General features: G+C 36.7%; 3 protein-coding genes across 9 annotated transcripts in view; 2 read left to right on the top strand and 1 right to left on the bottom strand.

The window, feature by feature from the left end:
• kcc (solute carrier family 12 member kcc) overlaps positions 1–21,736 on the bottom strand; it is a 479,479-nt gene that overhangs the window by 217,803 nt on the left and 239,940 nt on the right. The window lies entirely within an intron of this gene.
• On the top strand, positions 4,449–6,296 carry LOC140750615 (trypsin CFT-1-like). Its single transcript, XM_073084281.1, has 4 exons — positions 4,449–4,509; positions 5,025–5,193; positions 5,412–5,667; positions 5,953–6,296. The coding sequence occupies exons 1-4, from the start codon at positions 4,455–4,457 to the stop codon at positions 6,247–6,249; spliced, it is 777 nt and encodes a 258-aa protein (XP_072940382.1). The 5' UTR covers positions 4,449–4,454; the 3' UTR covers positions 6,250–6,296.
• LOC140750623 (trypsin CFT-1-like) lies at positions 8,067–9,905 on the top strand. Its single transcript, XM_073084293.1, has 4 exons — positions 8,067–8,121; positions 8,478–8,646; positions 9,087–9,342; positions 9,609–9,905. Exons 1-4 carry the CDS (start codon positions 8,067–8,069, stop codon positions 9,903–9,905), a joined length of 777 nt encoding a protein of 258 aa, XP_072940394.1.

The raw sequence follows: 21,736 nt of genomic DNA, 5'->3' as shown, positions 1-21,736 counted from the left end.
TGATTAGGTATTTTATAGGTAAGAGGATGACATGGACGGTTCCTATGGAATCGTGTAAATAATAATCATTGTATTTTACATGAAACTTATATTTTAAAGAAGTTTCATTACAGTCCATTAATTAGAGTTTAGTGTATGTTTCTGAAGAAAGCTTGACCAAATTTTCGTTGAAAGTGTTAAAGGTACAAATTTACAATTACAGTTATTTGTATCTCATATCATATTTTTACGCGGGCGAAGTCGCGGGTTCTGAAAATCGGCTACTATGTATTTTTCATACCCCTACGTGATAAGGGTTGTTCACTCTTAACATTTTTTCATTTATTAGGCAACACAACGTTTGCCGGGTCAGCTAGTTTCATATAAAATATAGCTTTTGTTACTCGTGGATAATGTAGCTTTCGAATTATGAAAGAACTTTTAAAATCGGTCCAGTAGTTTTTGAGCCTTTCAATACAACCAAACAAACAAACAAACTTTTCCTCTTTATAATATTAGTGTAGATAAAAAACGGGTGCCTAAAATGTCGTTCACTCATTCACCTAGGTGTTTATACGGCTTCAACGTAACATTTAATTTTTGTTACTCTTAAAAATTAGAATCGAATATCGAATATTGAAAATCAGGAAGATACCTATGGGTACAGGACCTGTTAAGTTACTTACGTTAGTTTACTATCTTAACTAAAACTTAAAGAATATGCAAACTCGTAATTACCAAAAACCTGGTTGAATTTTTGTATCTTTAGTGTTTTGTCATCTTCACTTACCTGCAAGTAAATAAAAAAGTATTATTATAAAAATGATGTTGCTTTATAATTTTAACAGGCGTTTCATAGCATAAGTAAATTTTGAAAACTAGTTGACCCGGCAAACGTTGTGTTGCCATATAAATAAAAAAATCTTAAGGGTGAACAATTCTTATCACTTAGGGGTATGAAAAATAGATAGTAGCTGATTCTCAGACGTACTGAATATGCATATAAAATTTGGTGAAAATACCTAAACAGTCCCTGTAAAGCTTACATTATTTTGATTAATAAACGAATGTACTTATACTTACCAAAGGCCAGTTTGAATTTTTGTACGTTGAATTTATTTTGAAATCGTCGCTTACCTGCATGTAAACAAAATATTGTTAGAAAAATGTACTTGCGTTTTAATTTATGTAGGTGTTTTATAACATTAAATATTTTATGCTACTAATGGGAGCGGAATGGACGGTCCGCCTCGGACCCCGATCCTGGTGGGCACCCAAACACAAGAATCCGAATCCGGGGATCCTCGAGTCCCAAAAATCCATGCCCACCGCCCTTATGTTAACATTGCCTTAGCGTATGAGAGTCCCGGAGGGTATGACGTCCCACTTGATGATGATAATGATGACCCAAACACAGTTGCTAACTAGTGAAAAACAACATCGCCGGAATCATGACACATGTGTGTTTTTGTAAAAACAATCACACTTTTACACTGGGGTTCTCCATTCAATTTTCCGCCCCGGGCTTCGAACGACCTTAGGCCGCCACTGACTACTACTATATAGGATTTTTGTTAACTGTTTGTGAGTGTGTGTGTGAACTTTGAAATTATATAGAAAAGCAAAATGCTAAGAGTAACGGATATACAAAAACAATATCATTGGATTAAGCAAACTTGCAGTTATTACTGTCGTTGCATTCTTGGCAAAGCGGTCGTGGTCATCATGTTTCTTGTTTTCCTGGGGGTCTGATGTAGTTCGCCTCACGATGTTTCGCCATTTCTCGCGGCTAGCCGATTTTCTGGTGCACGCATGCAATAGGCCGCCTACGACTGATTTGATTTAGTCAGTCCATCGCGTGGGTGACCTTCCTCGTGCTCTGGTGCCTTCCACATTTCCTTGTACGACGAGACGCTCAATTGCATTGCTATTTCTCCGCGAGACGTGTCCGAAGAACTTTAAAATACGACGAAGCACTAAGTTCGATAGACGCTGTGTGATGCCGAGTGCCGGGAGTATAGAGTTGTTGGTACGGAACTCTTTCCATGAGACTCCAAGCATCCTCCATCAGCACCACATTTCCAGAGCATTTATCTTCTTTCGTACGACTTGTCGCAACGTCCACGTCTCAGCAGCATATAAAAATATGGGGAACACAAGTGTGCGAACGTGCCGGAACTTAGTGGCTTTTTTAATGTGTTGGACCCGCCATATTTTCTTCAGCTTGTCCGTTGCTGTTCTGGTTATCGCCATACGTCTTTTTACTTTATCTACGCAACCGCCATTGTTTGAAATTAAGGCACCAAGATATATATAGGATTGGATAAAGTTACAATTTGCTATGTTACTAATCTCTGGCGAGTTATTATTGGCCCGGTTTATGATCATCATTTTGGTTTTTCTTCGTTTAATCTTTAATCCAAACTCGAGGCTCACGCGCTCCATTTTGAGAAGTAATTCTTCCATATGATGAGTACTAGTCGCAAACAAGGTGGTATCGTCTGCATAGGGCAGGTTTGCAATTTTGCGGTCAACAATACTCACACCATCGGTCCAGTCCTCCAGATTGATTCGCATTATGAGTTCTGTGTAGGCGTTGAACATTAGGGGTGATATTATACATCCTTGACGGACTCCTGCGCTAGGGTGGATTTTTTTAGATAAAACCTCTTCTGTTCACACTGAGGCAGTTCCCCCTTTATATAAGGGTCTTATCAGATATACGAGGTGCTTAGGTGTGCCCATTTCTAGCAATTTATCCCACAGTTTTGGTCATTTTACCGAGTCAAACGCCTTTGAAAAGTCAACAAAACAAATATAAATCGGTATGTTGAATTTTCGTGCCTTCTCGATAATTCTTATCTATATTCTCCGTGTATTTAAAGACAAAGTTTTAATAAGTAATGATGTATGACAAACTAAAGATATGTATGCCTAGAAACGAAAATACAATTGCTTGGATAACAATCATAGTCCTCTACAATCTACCCCTTACGCTCAATATTAATAAACCTATTTAACTTAACCCATTTTTGTCTATTATTGCATATTGTGGTGGAGAATGCTTTGGGTACACCCTTGCCTATAAGAAAACATAATAAGGCATGCAGCGAAACAGAAAAATCAGGGAGAGGCCCTAATCTAGGAAATAAGTCATCGTTCTTTTTATTTGCAAAACTAAGTGGGTAGAAAAGTAGCGGAAATACTTAGTCCAATTTATAAACTCTTCGTGCGTATGCAGGTATACTTCTAGAGAAAAGTACATAAAACCCTTTACATAAAAATAAACCTATAAATGATACGTACTAATAATTAGGTATATTAAAAGATAATGTACTTATCGCTCTGTAATGAAGTAATGGACAATTAATATTGTTGTTCGAGTGGCTACAAATTATCAGGTCTGGTAATATATAGATAGTAATCATAAAGGATGAGCTGATTCTGTACAAATGTTAAATTAAAATATTATATAATGGTTGATTACGATTATTCTAGGTAGATACACACCTGTTTCACGTATAATATTTATTGTATACCTACATACTCCTATTATGTATGCCTAATAAAAGTACTGTAAACCGCTTCTGTGTTCTGGTTAGAAGACTGTGGTAAAGGAGACATACTTATGCGAGGCGTTTCAGCTTAGTCCGGGGAGGTAGCGGCGTATCTGTGGCCGACCTCAGGAATCTAATCTTACCTGGGATTAATTTCAGATGTCCATGGGCGGCAGTAGGTGGACTTTTCATCAGGTGGACTACATGCTCGTCTACTACAATTTTTATATTATATATGAGTAAATATTACAATACAATGTAACGTAAATAGTTCTGAAGATTATCAATACTACTGTGTTTTTATAACTCTGAATAGAACAGCGAATCTACCTGAAGCCGATCACAGATGTATTTCCACTCCTGAGGGCTAAGATGGCTCCCTGATTTTATTATATAAGTCAGCCGACATCTTTCATGATGAAGCTAGTCATTATTATTAAAAAAATAAAAAACCGACTGCGTAAGATGTAAGTTACTCTCACAATTTAGACAAATCTAACGACATGTTAATATCCATCAAGCCGTCTAGGCTGGAGGGCTCGAAAAACTTTCCTCTCCGATGTGGGGTAAAAAAAGTCAATATTTTCATGAATGATGGAAATTACTTTGGGAAATAATCTTATTTTTTTTCATTAAATTTTGACGATGTGGTCATTTTCTTACCATTTTTACGACACGACGTCGTAACGTGCCGTTGTATTATGGCAGTATCAATCCAAACCTAGATACAAATAAAAGTTGTTATTTTCCTTCAATTACGAGTATCTCTCATGGCGATATTAAAAGTAATGATGTTTATCTATTTACCCAGAAAAATATTCTATTATCATCGCGATGGATAACTTTTAATCAGTGTTGTCGATATAAATACGAGGATTTAGAAATGATGAGCAGTTGTCAAGCTACAAATTGTATACAATGAATGTGTTCACCCTATTCGCCTTTCTGACCGTTGGTCTAACATTGGTAGCAGGTATGTTTCCAAATATTTCATTTATTTTTATCCTTATCCTCACTACTATTATAAATCCGAAAGTAACTCTGTCTGTCTGTCTGGTTGTCTCTTCTTCAAGCCTAAACCACTGAACCGATTTTAATGAAATTTTATACAAAGATAGATAGTCTGAGACCCGAGAAAGGACATAGGATAGTTTTTATCCCGGAAATCCCACGGGAACTAGGGATGGCGATCTAAGATCGATTAATCGGAGAATTGATCTTTTGGACCAAAAAAATCGATTTCATATCATTCATTTCATTAATTTCATATCATAATCGATTATATGTCATATTATTTACTTTTAAACGCGGGCAAAGCCGCGGGCAAAAACTAGTTATTAATAATCTACTCTTAGGTTAGGTTAGGTTAGGCTTAGTACGATTAGGAAAATATTCATTTTTGACATCTACGATATCTGCATAGATATACCAAAAAAAAAATCAGAATCAAGGCGATTTTATAAATCCATATTGTTTCCTTTCCCTTAGCCCTACCAACGAACCAGCAACGAGTCGTCGGTGGTTCAGATGCTACCATCCAGCAATACCCATACAGTGCAGCGTTGCTCTACAGCAGGAACTTTATTACTTACCAGCAGGAATGTGGTGGTACCATCATCAACAACCGTGCTATTTTGACAGCTGCTCACTGCGTTATGTATGTTAAAACTTTTTTTGAAGTAACAATTAAGATTGACATATCAGGAAGGCGAGGTCGTACCCATTTAAGACAGGTTTAGTACACATCTACGTAATTGCACCCAATGATTTGGTAATTCGGATTCAAATTGTATTTTGACCAAAATTACAATTGACAGTTCTAGGTACAACTACATGCATATCGTTTTCTTAATATGTATCAATTTATTTTTTCAGTGGTGACGCGCCAATCAGGTGGCAGATTCGAGTTGGTTCCGTGTATGCCAACTATGAAGGCATTGTCGCCAACAGCAACCTCATCACCATCCACCCTAACTACAATGTTCATACGATGGACAACGACGTGGCTATCGTCCGTTCTGCCGTTACCTTCACCTTCAGCACCACAATCCGTGCAGCCAGCATCGCCGGCGCCAACTACAACCTTGCTGACAACACCGCCCTTTGGGCTATTGGATGGGGCTCTACTTCGGTAAATTTTATATTTGATTATGTGACCATCTTTGTCGTGTGTAAACCATGGAATAATATTTGATGCTGTAGGTCAAGACACTTTTTATTATTTGTACAAAATGGTATGAATAGAAAATTTAATTTGAATTTATGACAATACTAAGGATTTTAACGAGCTTAATGGACTGTTAAAATAGAAAAGATGGTATAGATTGATATGATGGTATATCAAATAACAATAAAATATTTGAATAGAATAAAGATATATTTATATGTGTAGAAACATATTTATTTCACGTTACAGTACCAAGGCCCACGTTCGGAGATTCTGCGCCAAGCCCAAGTCTGGTCGGTGAATCAAGTGACGTGCAGAGCTCGTTACGCTGAACTTGCATCTACTGTGACTGATAACATGCTGTGCGCCGGCTGGCTAGACGTAGGCGGTCGCGACCAGTGCACTGGCGATAATGGAAGCCCTCTTATCCACAACGGCATCGTGGTGGGTGTCCGCTCGTGGGGTATGCGGTGCGGCCTTGCGCGCTACCCCGGCGTCAGTGCTAGGGTGTCTCGGTACACCGCTTGGATCAACGCTAATGTTTAAGTTTTTGAATAACTTTATATAATTATGTTTTATTGCTATTCATTTAAATAGGTAAGTTAAATAAATATTTTATATAAATTAATACAGTTTTATTATGTCAAGTGACCTGAGTAAAAATGTTAAAAATAAGTTTAAGATCACTTTTTTCATTATTTGGCCATTCGCAAACTCTGAAACGAAATAAAATAGATTACACTACTCTTGAAATTGAAGCATTTTTTAATTTATTCTCCTTCTCTGTTGTGATGCAGTCTTAATGTGTATCAAGATACTCAAAAACATTAACAAAATGTATAAAAGAGATGCAATTAACTGAACATACTACGCGGTTCTAGTACACCCACATCCGAAATCTAAATTAAACCTAGAAAATGAGTCTCTTGGGTCTCAAGACTTAGTTGCAATACATTCCTTAACGTAAATAATGACGATTTGCAAGTTATTTTGGAATTCAAAAGGTTGCAAGTGCCTGTAAATTGGCAATAATTAATCATTAGCGGGAAATGAAATATAAACAAAATAAAAGACGGACAAGATGATTTAAAGATTTAAATGTTATAGTTGATACTAATTGTGTCTTGATTTATGCTGATCATAACTGACGCATAAAAATCAGTTTGTTGATAATCATAGACGAATAGCACAGCGACTGAAATCAGACGACGAGCCTGAAGGGTGTAAACAGTCCAAAATATATACACGGAAAATTGCTGGTAGCTGTATAGTAGTCGACAAGTAAATGTATACACAGCCTGAACTGGCTTTGAACTTCACGAATAAACAGGAATTTACACGTGAAACAAACGCGTGGACCAGACAAATATTGGTTGTCACACAAACATTTGCTCCCGTTAAAGCATCCATATGTTTCATAGCGATGTTGGAACCAACCATGGTTGAATGCTTCAAATATATAACTAAAAACCTATCATTTAAACCTCGACGAATGTACGAATTTGCATTTTTAACAAACCTTAGACCAAATAAATAATTGACTGTGACACAGATATTTTAAGTGTAAAGTTGTTTTAGTAGCGATGTTGGCGAAGTTCTTCGGATTTAAGTTTACGTTTAGATTAGTAAAATGTTTAACATTTTATATTAAAGCAGATTCTTTCAGTCGTTGTTGTCGTCGACCTATTAATGTCTCATTGCTGGACAGTTGTCAGAGTGAGGCCCTTCACTTAAACTTCGTTTTAGTTATAGTTTACCATTGACTAATTGCAGATTAGTAAGTTCGTATACCCATAAGACTTTTTTCTTGAATACCCAGGATATGAAATCAATTCAGTTCAACAGCTAGCTAGCTTTCTGTACCTGACTCCACTGTTGAAGCAACGTCGTCACGCCTATTCGTCGGAAGTGTGTTAGGCTAACGAAAATGATACGAAATATTTCATTCTGTTATTATTTAACTGTTTATTTATATTATTTTACTTTCTTGCAATATTTGCATTACCATCATGGGATCCGGTATGATTTCAGCAATCTATTTAATTTTTTTATGTTTAATAATAATCTTTAGTTTATTGGGTCATTTTGTGAGTAATCGTTAATTAGGTATATCGATTATCACTTATCGATTATCGATATCGATATCGATTATCGCCTTACTAATCACTCTCAAAGTATATAGATATTACGTGGAACAAATAATCATATAACTAATTTGTTATGATATCATCAGTGTTCAGTCATGGGTTTTCAATGTTTTTATCTTAGATTTGGACGTAATAAACGTTAATCTTTCACGTATTATGTGTAACATATAAATTGAAGTTTCACACGGTAATGAACAGTAACTACTAAAAAACAAAATGCGTGTGTTCGTAATTTTCGGAATTCTGGGACTTATTCTTGCTGGTGTTGCTGGTTCGTTGAAGTTTTGTATTTATTTATTATTTGAAATTATTTTGTTGTAAGGCAGTCTAGTTTCTATCATTCAATTATTATGAATAATTAAACCATATATTTTCTTTTGCGGAATTGATTTTGGGCATCAGATTTCTTTATTTATGAGTTATTAAATTCTATATTTTTTTCATGTTTCCACTATACCGTAATATAGCATAACACACTTCGAGAGTTTTGCATTATTTTTAATTTTGTGTGTGAATTTAAAATACGATGTTAATAACCAACCAGATAATAATCCACTGTATATAATGTTTTGATTACTGTTTAACTTCTTGTAATTGAATATTAATTAACTTTATATTGCTTTTTAGCTGTACCAGCTACGCAGCAAAGAATTGTTGGAGGTTCTGTAACCACGATAGACGCATATCCCTTCGCTGCTGCTCTCCTGTACAGTTCAAATTTGGCAAATTATTACCAGTCATGTGGTGGCACCATCCTTAACAACAGAGCTATCCTCTCTGCTGCTCACTGTTTCATGTAGGTGTATAATATTATGAACATAATTATGTCGTCATCATCATCATCAACCCATTACTGTTCCACTCAGAATCTGAATGATAAACTACGTAAATTAATTTTAAGTTTTTGACGTTGTAATTACTATAGAAAATATTGAATAAAACCTGCTAATTATAATTCAAACTGGTTGCTTGAAATACACAAATAACACCAACAAACAAACTAGTTACTTGTTTGTCTGTTTTACAACTTTATAGTCGTTTAAAATTTGCAATACGTATTTGAATACGGATAGACATTTTTCTAATTTGTACAAATAAACTAAAAAGAAGAAACATCCCAATAATCTGTCATACATTTCGTAAAAGTTTAAATTAAATTTAGCTTTCAAGTTTAAGAGTAGTTTAAATCATTACTTTCACGGATTACAGATACATTATATCTTGTCTGTATTTTAGTGGCGACCTAGCGACCAGATGGCGTATCCGCGTGGGATCTACTTGGGCCAACAGCGGTGGAACTATTCACAACACCAACCAGATTATCATTCATCCCAGTTACAACAGCGTTACGGAAGACAATGATATTGCAATTCTCCGCGCTGCAACAAACTTCGTCTTCAGTACAACAGTTGCTGCTGGTAACATTGCCGGTGCTAACTATAATCTTGCTGATAATCAAGTTGTGTGGGCCATCGGGTGGGGAACAACTTCTGTAAGTATATCTTTTAATGCTAGTACCTGTATATTAGGTATTTGTATGCAGTGTTCCTGAGATTATGAATGCTTTTTTACATCGTGGCTGCAAGTTTTTTTGTCACTGCAGAACACCAGAGCATAGTTCTTAATAATTAATAGTTATGCAAAGTTCAACCTCGCTGCCTCACATTGGCGGAGGTACCTTTAATTAGCCTTTGGAATTCCATTCGTACTTATAAACTTAATTATAAAATTTATTACCGTATGTAATTTTCTTTTCAGTACCAAGGCGTATCATCTGAGCAGCTTCGTCATGTGCAGATTTGGACCGTCAATCAAGCGACTTGTAGAACCCGTTATGCTGAGCTCGGTCGCACCATCACCGACAACATGTTGTGCTCCGGCTGGCTGGACGTGGGCGGTCGCGACCAGTGCCAGGGTGACTCCGGCGGTCCTCTCCTCCACAACAATGTTATCGTCGGAGTCTGCTCGTTTGGTCAAGGCTGTGCGCTCCCTCGTTACCCTGGAGTCAATGCTCGCGTTTCACAGTTCGTTAACTGGATCGTAAATAATTCTTAAGAATGACCATAATATCTTTTAAGTTATAATTGATAACTTTGTATAACGTATTAAAATCTCCTTTTAGTTAATATCGTAAATGTTTATCTTTGCTCAATAATTCGTTCTTTTTATTCTTCTTAGGATTACCACATTGCTTTTTTAATAAATTTGTCAAATATAAGAAAATATATAGAAATAATAAACCTCGTCAAGTTTTAATATTTATCACTTTTTTACTATCAGAAAATGTAAGATTAGAAATTTGTTATGTAAATTAAACCATATTTGAAGAAAGTGCTCTCCAAAAATTACGGACTAAAGCACTTTAGTGAACTTATAACAAGATAAATTCATTGTGTTGTAAGTACGTACATGTTCCAAGCTAGTGATTTGTGTACTTGCTACAGCAAGCCAGCGGTCCTCTGCCAAACATGGCCGCTTACCCAAATTAGGTCGAGTGTATATTACACAAAATGTAGGTAAATTATGGAGATACCTATCTTCATTGTCGACCAGTTACTGTTTCAATGTTGAGCGCAGGTCTCCCTTTCTTAAAAATAAAGTAAGCGAACGAGCATGCAGCATATGAAGGTGGTAGAACCCTTTGTGGTTCGACTCCGGCGGCACCACCGCCACACACCTATTTCTACCTAATAACAGCAGTGTTAAGCGCTGCTGCGTTCCGGTTTGAAGGGTGTGGTAAGGGAGACAGACTTTTCCGAGGCGTTCCAGCTTAGTCCTCAGGGGTAGCGGCGCATCTGTGGCCGACCTCAGGTAGGAATATCTAATCCTATCTGGGGTTGATTACAGATGTCCATGGGCGGCAGTAGCCACTTACCATCAGGTGGACTGCATGCTCGTCTGCTACTCTTATATTATAAAAAAAAAAAAAATGTTTTAAAACAATAGACACATTTCAATATTGTTAGAAATATATTGAAATTATTAAATAATAGTATCAATTTAATTAATGATTATGTGTTATTTTTATTTAATGTAACTTTTATAATAATAAGTGCTCATTTATATAGTTATTGGCTGGTATGATTATACGTAGCACAAAAATGAAAAATAACGCTCTTGACGTTTCGAGATGTATTTTGCGCGGGAATAATAAAAGTTGTAAATTGGATCAAGAAATAGTTTTATTCTATGAATATAGATTATAAATCTGTTCATTACAAAGCAAGTAAATATCTATATTTCGAATGTTTCATGCCATGATTGATTCTGTCATAAGTTAACAAACATTTGTTACGGTCCCATCTCCTTAGAATTACAAAACAGTCTGTATTCAAAACAAACTTGAATATAATTCCCCCGAGATACTGTTTCACTAAGTTTTCTTCACAGCTTATAGACTTCGCGATGAAATGTTTAACTTGTTCTTGTCCAAGAAAGATACATAAGCAAGAGAGTGTAATGGAAATTAATATTTAACTACAAACATGTTGGATGTTTTCGCAAGTCCTTTTAACAAGTTTTTGCTGAATTCAAGTGGCTCGTAGGCATGTATTTCATTGTCACACGATTGAGAGGAGGAATCTAAGAAGCTTAGTGTTTGGTGATTGGTAGTATATACTTCAAATACCTTTGAGATTTTTTTTTACAATTCCCAATCATGTAGGTACGATCTCAAAATAAAGTAGAACAAGTCCTATATTATGCCAATAATAGACATGTTAGTCTAGTCCCTGTAAATATTCAATTGAAATGTCTAATATCAACATTTCTAACTTAGTACATTCTTCAGCAAATCAAACCACTTACCGTTGATACATAGTTATAATATTGTTAAGTGAACGTTATCGCTGTGTTATCATCTTCAAAATAGCTATCAGATATAAGTGTGACAAATAATTCATGTCTTTGTCAATGGACATCTGTCATGAACCCTAGATAGGTTTAGATATTCCTACCACAGGTCGGCCACAGATGCGCCGCTACCCCTGAGGACTAAGCTGGAACGCCTCGGAAAAATATGCCTCCCTTACCACACCTTTCAAAATGGAAAACAGCAGCGCCTAACACTGCTGTTATTAGGCAGAAATAGGTGCCGCCGAAATCGAACCACAAAGGGTTCTACCACCTTAAGACCCCGTAGCATTGAAGCTGCTATTAATCGTACTTATGAATTATAATAATCACGGCATTATATTATATTTATACCGTAATGAAGTTCTGAAACCATAATTATTGTGACTGTTCCCAATGTCACCCGAAGATAGCCGAGGGGCGGCGGAAACAGCCGAACACCTGGATCGATTTTCTACTTGAACTTGCCTCAGTTCATGTAAGCTCCGGCATTGAGAATTTTATAGCTTATTGGGGTACGGTCACGGTTGCCTGAGGCGTTACTATTTCTGTTCAAGCTACATGTCCAATGTCACACTAATTGTAGAGTCGGCCATTGTTTACCAAGTGTGCCTTCGAATACGTTTGTCTACACTAACGTAATACGTTAACGTATTCGTTAGCGTGACAATGCACATAATATTGTATAGTATGTTTTCTATAAGCTTGGACTAGCGAAGGAGTTGAAGTCCATCTTATCGGGTAGTAATATCGTAAAAGGTAGTCCATAGAAATATAATAATTTTATAATAATAATAATTTTTTTATTTCATAAAGCATTACAAAGGTATATTTGGATGTTGTCGAGGTAATCTTTATATAATAGTAATTTATTTTACAAAATTATAATATGTGACATCACTATTTAAAACAGATTCTAATTTAATCCGATTATAGATGTGTTATGTACCACTTCCGAGCACTAAGGTAGTCGCATCATATACAGTCAGGGGGAAACCTTCTACCGAAACATAGAAATGCTTCACGCTAGAAATGGGTGTGGCGGTAGTGCCTCTCTAATCCAACTATAAGTATATGATACTGACTGTACAGCTACTTATCAAATGTTATTTGGTTAACAACATGGTTTAAATAATATTCATTCCCCTTTTCTGTTAAGAACAAGAATATAATAGAGGTTCGTTTCCTGATATAGATCAAAATGACTGAAGATTGCTTTGAAAATATTTTTTGAACTTAGAATAAAGGGATAACAATATATTTGAATTGTTCCATCCACCCGCTTCAATTAAGTTTTTCACTACAAATACTTGAGATACTTCTTCTGAAAATATTTTTGGAAACATAATAAAAGCTAAGGGATGCTTAAATTGAGTTCAATCCGTCGCACCACTTCCTGCGTCAAACAGACTAAAAATATGCTATTTCAGATAAGGGTCAAAATCCGTGACCGGAATAAGAGTTCATACTTTTCAAGCCATGTTTACACAATATAAACAGTATATGTCAATTGGACACTGAATTATTATTACACCTGTGAAAGCAATGAGAATTTTAGACAATAAAAATATATGTTTGTTATTCTTTTCTTAAATATGTACAGTCCGTAAATATATACCATCCCCGACCTGCAATTAGTATTCGCAAGATACAATATTTATGACGGGCTACCGGCCTCTATAAGCTTTATTTATTTTATTTTGCCTCATTGTTTCATGGTAAAATATTTTATATTAAGTTGTTACAATTGTTAATAGGTAATTAAAATCAGTTTTGATTCTTCTTCAGATCTTTGATTTAGTTCTTACGTAACCGATTACACGGTGTAAATAACACTTTAGTATAATGTATTATGTGTGATGTATGTAGATTAATGTATTAACATTTAGATTCTCGTTAGCCAAAAAAGCTATTCTCGTCTATTAAGTCTTAACTAAGAGTAAATCTTGTCTCGAATATGGTTTAAGTTATTTTTAAATATCACGGACAGAAATCAATTAATGTAAAGGACTTATTAACATGTAATTACTTTACATATTTCATTAGAGAATTACATATTTGAATGCAAGTTTCATAAAGTTCGTTGCTCACTCATTTGCTGAGCGAACAAATAATTTAATACGCTTTCTAGACGCCATGAATCATACAAAGCGCAATCGCCCAAATGAAAGCCATTTGCTTTGCAAAACGTCGTACGTGTGTTTCAATTTGTTTTACTCATTGGGCTCATTTTTCGAAGGGAACAAATGAGTGCAAAAAGTATTTCAACGTTCCCAGCGATTGTTTTTAGGAAATACAGAAGTTGTGAACATTTTTGTAAATGTTAATATGTTATCGACGGTAGTAGGTAACTTCGCTTGAAACCTTTTAAGCTCCCGACGCAAAGAGAATATATAAGAGTAACATGTGGTTTGTATATCTGTCCGTGGCAACAAACGGATTGATCGATTTGAATTCGGTTTGCTTTAGTTTAAGCATCTACTGCCATCTATTTATAGGATCAGTCGGCTTCATTTTGTAAGTGGCTTGAACTTATTGCTTTAATTTCGGTACACCACAAAAAATTAATTTACCTCTGATTAGGTACTCTCATTTCGTTTCGATAAGTCGTGGGTGTGTTTCAATTTGTTCCCTTTGAGCTCATTGTTTGAAAGGAACAAATGAGCGTAAAAACGCTTCAACAATTTTGGCGATCGTTCTCCAAAAGTTGTCGACGTATTATGAAAAATGTTTACATTTTATCGTTCTTTTAATCATTACTTTTCGAGCTTTCCAGGTACTCGCTTCCACTCTTTTTTATTTTGTCTTCTTAAATATTATTCTTCAAAACTTGCCTTTACGATTTTCTTTCTGATGTGGATAAACGCCTTTTTTTTGTTTTCGAGGGTGAATCCTTCGAAAGGTACCCGGTGCCGTGGGAGCGACACCACACTAAAACCCCCCCGGTGGCCGTCCTCGGCGCTGCGTAAAGGACTCCGGGATCTCCAGAGGAACGCAACCGGAGTCCTCTTAGCGCGTTGCCCCGTCGGGCTCCGTCCAGGTGAGGATGCCGCTCGCTACACCGTCTGTTGTACACGACGGTATGCGACCACACATACCGCCGTCCTTCCTGGGGTCGCTGGCCGGGCGGTTTGAGCTCCCACTCTTGCCGCCCGCAACCCCAGAAGCCCCTTTTAGTCGCCTCTTACGACAGGCAGGGGATACCGTAGCCCTATTCTGGTCCCGGAACTACAGGGACAGTGAATAAACGCCTAGACGAGGATAGATACACCATGTGCGGTAATCGAACCTAGAAACTTACGTGTTATTAATATTATTTATAATTGTTTTTTTGCGTTTCTTTTTCAAGTAGTACGGGAGCAAACGCACGAAATGATCCAGATAAATATAATATAATCTCACTCATAAATATTTCACCTACATTTATGGGACAGACAAAATATTTCTAGGAAAAGGGAAAAGTAATTAATTACCTTTTAAGTGTAATAGAATATAAATTACTCCGCTACATGGGTCCCTAGAAATATCTCCTCCGTAAATCTCGGGTCTTGCAATCAAGGAGATGTTGTCTTTATGAAAATAGCCTTACCTTCCTCAAGAAAGCTTATCTCGGTCTCAAATAACTTAGTTTTCTTTGCATCTTTTATATGTTTGTTTCCTTTGGCTTATTTGAAGTGATTTTCTCTACATACGTTCGAGTTGCGATAGAGTAGGCATAATTGTATAAGCTTTGAATTTACTTATGAAATTTATTTATTGACCACAAGTAATGACCTGCGATTTCGTACGTGTAATTTTGAATGCTGGAAGATTTAGAAGTTGCAATTATTGTGGCTCGATGCCGACAACACTAACCAACTGTACAGACAGATTTATAGAAGTAAACAGGATTTTATTTATATCACGAATTCCGACTTTTGGCCGTTATTAATAATCAAACTATCCATTAGTATGAAAACCAAAGATCGACAATTTGATACTAACTTATCTATAGAAATTATCAAACTTCAATCTTTGGTAGGCAAGGGTAGGGTTAGATTGACTATCAATAACGGGCGTTAGTCATCAGCTGTTAGTCGTAGTTGTACAATGTCGTAGTAGCGTTTGCGATACCGCAAGCAAACTCAATTAGTCGGAAAAACGTGATGCAGCATCAATGTAGTCGCCAAAACGCGACACGATGCTAAAAGTAGCAAGTCTGCTAAGTGCGTAGCTCCAGTCGACCAGATACTTTCTTTTAAACTGCACTTAATGTTTAGGTACTCTTATTTTAATTTTATACTTTGGTCGGAGTTTTATAAACACTATAAAATATTACGGTATTTAAATGAATAGGTACTTAAAGTTTGTTGAATGAACAATAAATTAAAGTTTGACGAAAGGTAATAACGGATAATGGTTATGACGACGGTCGTGTCACGAAAGCGTGGCTGAAAAGTCAATGCTCGGGAAATTGTATTTGGTGTAGTCATTCAACTAAACAAGACCTGTACGTAGTATGAATTATTTTTGACCCCAACGCAAGAAGGTGACTTGATCGAGTGTTTGGCTATGAGAAGAAAATCTGTTCAGCTGTTTAAAGGTCAGTTCTTTTGTAGCACTACAATTAATTGTTGTATTGTATGTCAGAAGTCGAATGGAGACCACGCCTCGGCAAAAGGTGTACAGGACGGTTTTTATAGATATGGCAAGGTAAATATACTTTAATAACGCTTACTAACTTGGGTTTCGATAGTAGCAACATATACGGAAAGTTCGAGAGAGATCTTAATGTTCTCAGTTGTGTAAAATCCGCCCACCACCGCCACACCTATTTGTACCTAATAACAGCAGTGTTAGGCGCTGCTGTGTTCCGGTTTGAAGGGTGTGGTAAGGGAGACAGATTTTGCCGAGGCGTTCCAGCTTAGCTCTTAAGGGTAGCGGCGCATCTGTGGCTGACCTCAGGTAGGAATATCTAATCCTATCTGGGGTTGATTACAGATGTCCTGGGCGGCAGTAGCCACTAACCATCAGGTACTGCATGCTCGTCTGCTACTCCTATATTATAAAAAAAACCTATCAATCCCACCTATCTACTTACCTACGTTATTCTGTTTTACCAGGATGCCCACGTTCTCGAAATGAATTGAAAAGAAATTATTAATAATCGAACACCAGAAAATTTTATTTCTTTCAGGGAAGAAGTACGAAATACATTTCAATATAATAAATTGTAAAATTTGTAATTTGGTAATCGCCGGCAATCCATCGAGATCCGTTCCCAATTACTCATTTTTCTCGGTAAAGTCCGCGTCTACCAATATTGTGTAAACGGTAAATTGTACATTTTTACAGTCTGTTCCATTATGATTAAATTCATAGTACCGAAGACAGATTTCCCTCGAGATCGAGGGGTTTTGTTCACTCGTACATGTGTGTCGTGAAGAATGAATTTGTTTTGGTTAAGCACGGTACATATGGTATCATATTGTAACTAAAAACCGTTTTCATTCGTATATTACACCATATCGATACGATAGACATAGTCAATTATTTCTATTAAAGCAAATAATTAACAAACCAAATTGCTTTGTAATAACCGGAGTCAAAACCGTTGTAATTCTTATATTCGCTACGTCTCTGTTAGACTTTCAACACCCACTAAACTGAAAAAGAGACGAAACGAATGAAATTGAAAAAATATGCCAAAATGAATGCGTTTGCAATCGTCTGCTGAAACTAACAACTTAAAATCGACAACAACATAATCCGATAAATGATATAATAAAACAGTTTGTGAACCCTTTGCGGTTCAACTCCGGCGGCACCATCGCCACACCTATTTTTGCCTATTAACAGTAGTCAAGCGCTGCTGTGTTCTGGTTTGAAGGCAGACATACTTTTTCGAGGCGTTGCAGCTTAGTCCTCAAGGGTGTTTTAGTGACTGATCTCAGGAAGGTAACTAATTTTATCTGTGGTTGATTACAGATGTCCATGGGCGGCAGTAACCACTTACCATCAGGTGAACTGCATGGTCGTCTGCTACTCCTATATTATATAAAAATAACCTATATCGGCTAATCGTTTTCTCAAAATAGAAAACAACAACGTCCAGTTTAGGTAATTCATAAACTAAGGCAAGTCGACGAACTGTATAACTCTATTTATTCGCGATCGTTGACTCTGCGCTTACACTGTCCGAGCAGCCACTTGAATAAATTTTATGAAACAAGCTCGTCTTCTTGAGCTCTCATTTAATATACTGGTTGAATAAATCTCCAACGTAAGTACTTACGAGATACAAACTGTTTTGTTTTTGAATTGTGAATTTTATATTTAAAAATGTTAAATTTAATTAAAGTTCAAAAGATAAATGCTTGATAATTAAGGCTTAACCGAGTTAGTTTGAATTGCAGGCTAAAAATAAAACTTCACGGCCGCGCTACTACGGTGATTTTAAAATAAAACGAATTGTACTAAAAACTAACTAGCTAGGTAGCTATTATGGCCTAAATTTTAAGGCTTACATAACTCTCGCTTTGGGAATAAGAGGTTTTTAATAACATAAGAGTAGCAGACGAGTATTTAGTTCATCTGATGGTAAGTGGCTACTGCCACCCAAGGACGTCTGCAATCAACCCCAGGCAAGATAAGATTTACCTACCGGAGGTCGGCCACAGATGCATCGCTATCCCTGAGGACGAAGCTAGAATGCCTCGGGAAAGTAAGTCTCCCTTACCACACCTTTCAAACCAGAACACAGCAGCGTTTAACACTGTTATTATAAGGAAGAAATAGGTGTGTCGGTGGTGCAGCCGGAGTCAAACCACAAAGGGTTCTACCACCTTCAGCTGGAATGCCTCAGAAAAGTATGTCTCCCTTACCACACGTATCAAACCAGAACACAGCAGCGCTTAAAACTAGGTGTGTCGGTGGTGCCGCTGGAGTCGAACCACAGGTGGTTTCTCCTACCTTAAAGGGATTTAGGCCATAGTGCCCCAGTAAGACTACAGTAATTACAATACGGTACCGAGTTATGAGGTCCCAAGGACGAGGTCACGTACAAGTGACCACTTAACACCATAATCGTGTGTGTGTCCTTGAGAGTAACATAGTCACGTACTCGTGTGAATTTTTAATGATGGCGGCCGTAGGTCGCTTTGTTCCGTCGGAAATAGACTGAAGGGCGGAACCTTGATTGTACCTTACATGATTGAGTGTCATGGACATTGGACAGTTTACTGTTTTCCGATGTTATTCATATTTTACTGTTCAGCCTTCGACTTTGAACTTCCAAGGCGAGTGAAGTTTAAGACTTCTGAACTAAACTGTTATTGTTTACTAGGCTTACTTTCTGATTATTTCTTATTATATTTTATGCGATACAAGTAGAAGTATTAAGCATACTTTATGATTGTGATCATGTCGTTAAGGGATAGCTGCTCAAGACTCTGATATTAACTCTTGTTTTATTTGGATAACTAGAAGAATTATTACAAAAATAAAAACCCGATTGTTTGTATATATAGCCTATGCAACTATTAATTTGAATCCATTATAAATACTGGCCATCAATTATACGTAAGCTATTGGCTAACTCACATAGGATGACCATCTTATTGCACATAGGTGGCAATGCTCTTGTCCCTGTAGTCTCGGGAATAGAATAGGGCTACGGTATCCCCTGCCTGTCGTAAGAGGCGACTAAAAGGGGGCTTCCGGGGTTGCGGGTGGCAAGAGTGGGAGCTCGAACCGTCCAGCAAGCAACCCCGGGAAGGACGACGGTATGTGTGGTCGCATACCGTCGTAAACACCAGATGGTGTGGGAGGAGCCAAAAGTGCTCCCCCAGGATAGAGCCCGATCGGGGCATTGCGCTTGGAGGACTCCGGTTGTGTTCCCTCGGAGATCCCGGAGTTCTCCAACAAGCGTTGAGGACGACCACCGGGGGGGTTTTAGTGCGGTAAAAATCCCACATAACCCGGCGTCACTCCCACGTCGTCGGGTACCTTTTGAAGGTTTCCCCCTCGTAAACAAAAAAAAAGGTGGCAATGCTCTGTGATCAGCTTCAAATAGAACCCCTTTTCTTTACGGAGGTACAGATGTTCATAGACAACAGTAACCGCCTACCATCAGGTGAACCGCACGCTCATTTGCCACTCTTATATAGTACCTATTATAAATAATTATAGTATAAAAATTAAAAACGACGCTAAAATCGCACAAGGAAATTCGTCAATTCTGATTGCTGACGATCCTGATGAGGAGAATGGGATAAAATTATTAAAATCGTGTATTGTCATTGGTTCTTGATAATTGTTCAAAATTTAAAATTAATTGGACCGTTCAAAGTGGGTAAAAATCGAGTGCAAAGACTCCGTTACATTACATACTACATACATACATACATACATACATACATACATACATACATACTTACATACATACAGGTCAAGTTAATAAAAGCGTGGTAAAAAGTGTCTGCACAATTGCATATTATTTCGAAAACCTAGACCTGATGTTTACATATTTCAGCTCATGAAGTGCTAAGCTGATAGTTGCTAAACACGAATGAAAAGCGTGCAATGCCTGTGCCTTAGCACGAAAGGTCGCTATGACTCACCCTACATCAGAATTACTGAGCACATCGGAAGCATTTGTCTGGCGTGCAACTTCTTCACTGAAACTAATCTAATCGTACACGAACGAATAGATCAATGGAATTATTGGTAAACAGACTTCGTTTTAACCGACTTCAAAAAGGAGGTGGTTATTCAATTCTAAGTATTATAATAAAGATAGTATAGAGGTATCTTACCTCTAGATTTTAGATATAGGTGCTGTATTACTAAGATTTACTGTGACTTTAAACTAAATAACACGATTAGTTTAAGTCAAGTTAGTAAGTCGATGACCCGCGTGGCAGAGCGGTCACCGTACAATTCTGACGTGCAAAGGGATGCGGGTGACATCCCCGGCTAAATCAATAACTAAATGATGAATTTAGATACCTTTTCTGGGTTTGACAGTTTTTGTTTTCGTCATTGCCTGTGTTCATGGCGGCTACGACACAGAGAATCGTAATGTGGGATTGTGAGCGAAGAAAGCGTATTTTAAGTACTTATGTACAATTTGTTGATTTCTAGAAAGTAGAATATAACGAAACCTCATTCAGTGACATTTCAGGTTTATCACGTCAACCAAAAGAGAACAGGATTTTTATTTATGAAATATTTTTTGGAGTTTACTCCTTAAGAAACGATTTGAGTTATAAGGCCCGGTACGGAAATTTTATGAGGAGTAAAATCAAGTGTAACACGAAAAGTTGAGGCGTTACGTAGAAAGAGACAAACATATATATCCACACTTTACGCGCAACACCAGTGAAGTCACTGAATAGAAATGTCATAATTTTATTTTTTTGTACTAGTGACGTGAAGGAATGCATTGTATCGGTGAAATAGGTTCACAGACTACATATTAAAAGTATTTTTAGCCACAAATAAAACATAGATAGTTTAAAATAAGCCAAATACGAAGGTGCTAAACTCGGACATGTATACATGTCCGTGGACGGTTACGGTACATTTCGTTTCGGACATGTATACATGTCGCTGGGCGGCAACGTATCCATTACAATCCCTCCTTTTTATTACAATCATCATATCCTCTCAAAAAGGAAGTAGCGTTTTTAACCAAAATATGAATCAAGAGTGCTTTTATTAATTTAAAATACAGTAAGTGCAAATCCCATATGAAAGTAATTATTACAATAAAAATAATTAGCAATATATAAAACATTAAAACGTTATTAACTAATTTGTTTACATTTTTGCATAAATTAAGTTATAGGTTTGATCATTTATAAACACTGTGAAAAATATGAAAATTGGCGCCATAATGTGATTAACAATCTTTTATGAACGTTTTTAAAGAAGAGTAACATATAAAATCAGTAAGCAATTGAATAAGATATAATATTAGCAAAATAAGTTTTTAACATAAAGAGGCTTTTGTAAGTTACTGATATATTAATTTAACTTATATATGGATGCAT

The sequence above is a fragment of the Epargyreus clarus genome, unplaced genomic scaffold, assembly GCF_041222505.1.
Source record: "Epargyreus clarus isolate Ecla_fem2 unplaced genomic scaffold, WU_Ecla_fem_2.2 ptg000003l, whole genome shotgun sequence".
NCBI classification, from domain to species: domain Eukaryota; kingdom Metazoa; phylum Arthropoda; class Insecta; order Lepidoptera; family Hesperiidae; genus Epargyreus; species Epargyreus clarus.
The sequence above is the reverse complement of the archived record's forward strand: the minus strand, read 5'-3'. Positions and strand labels throughout refer to the sequence as shown.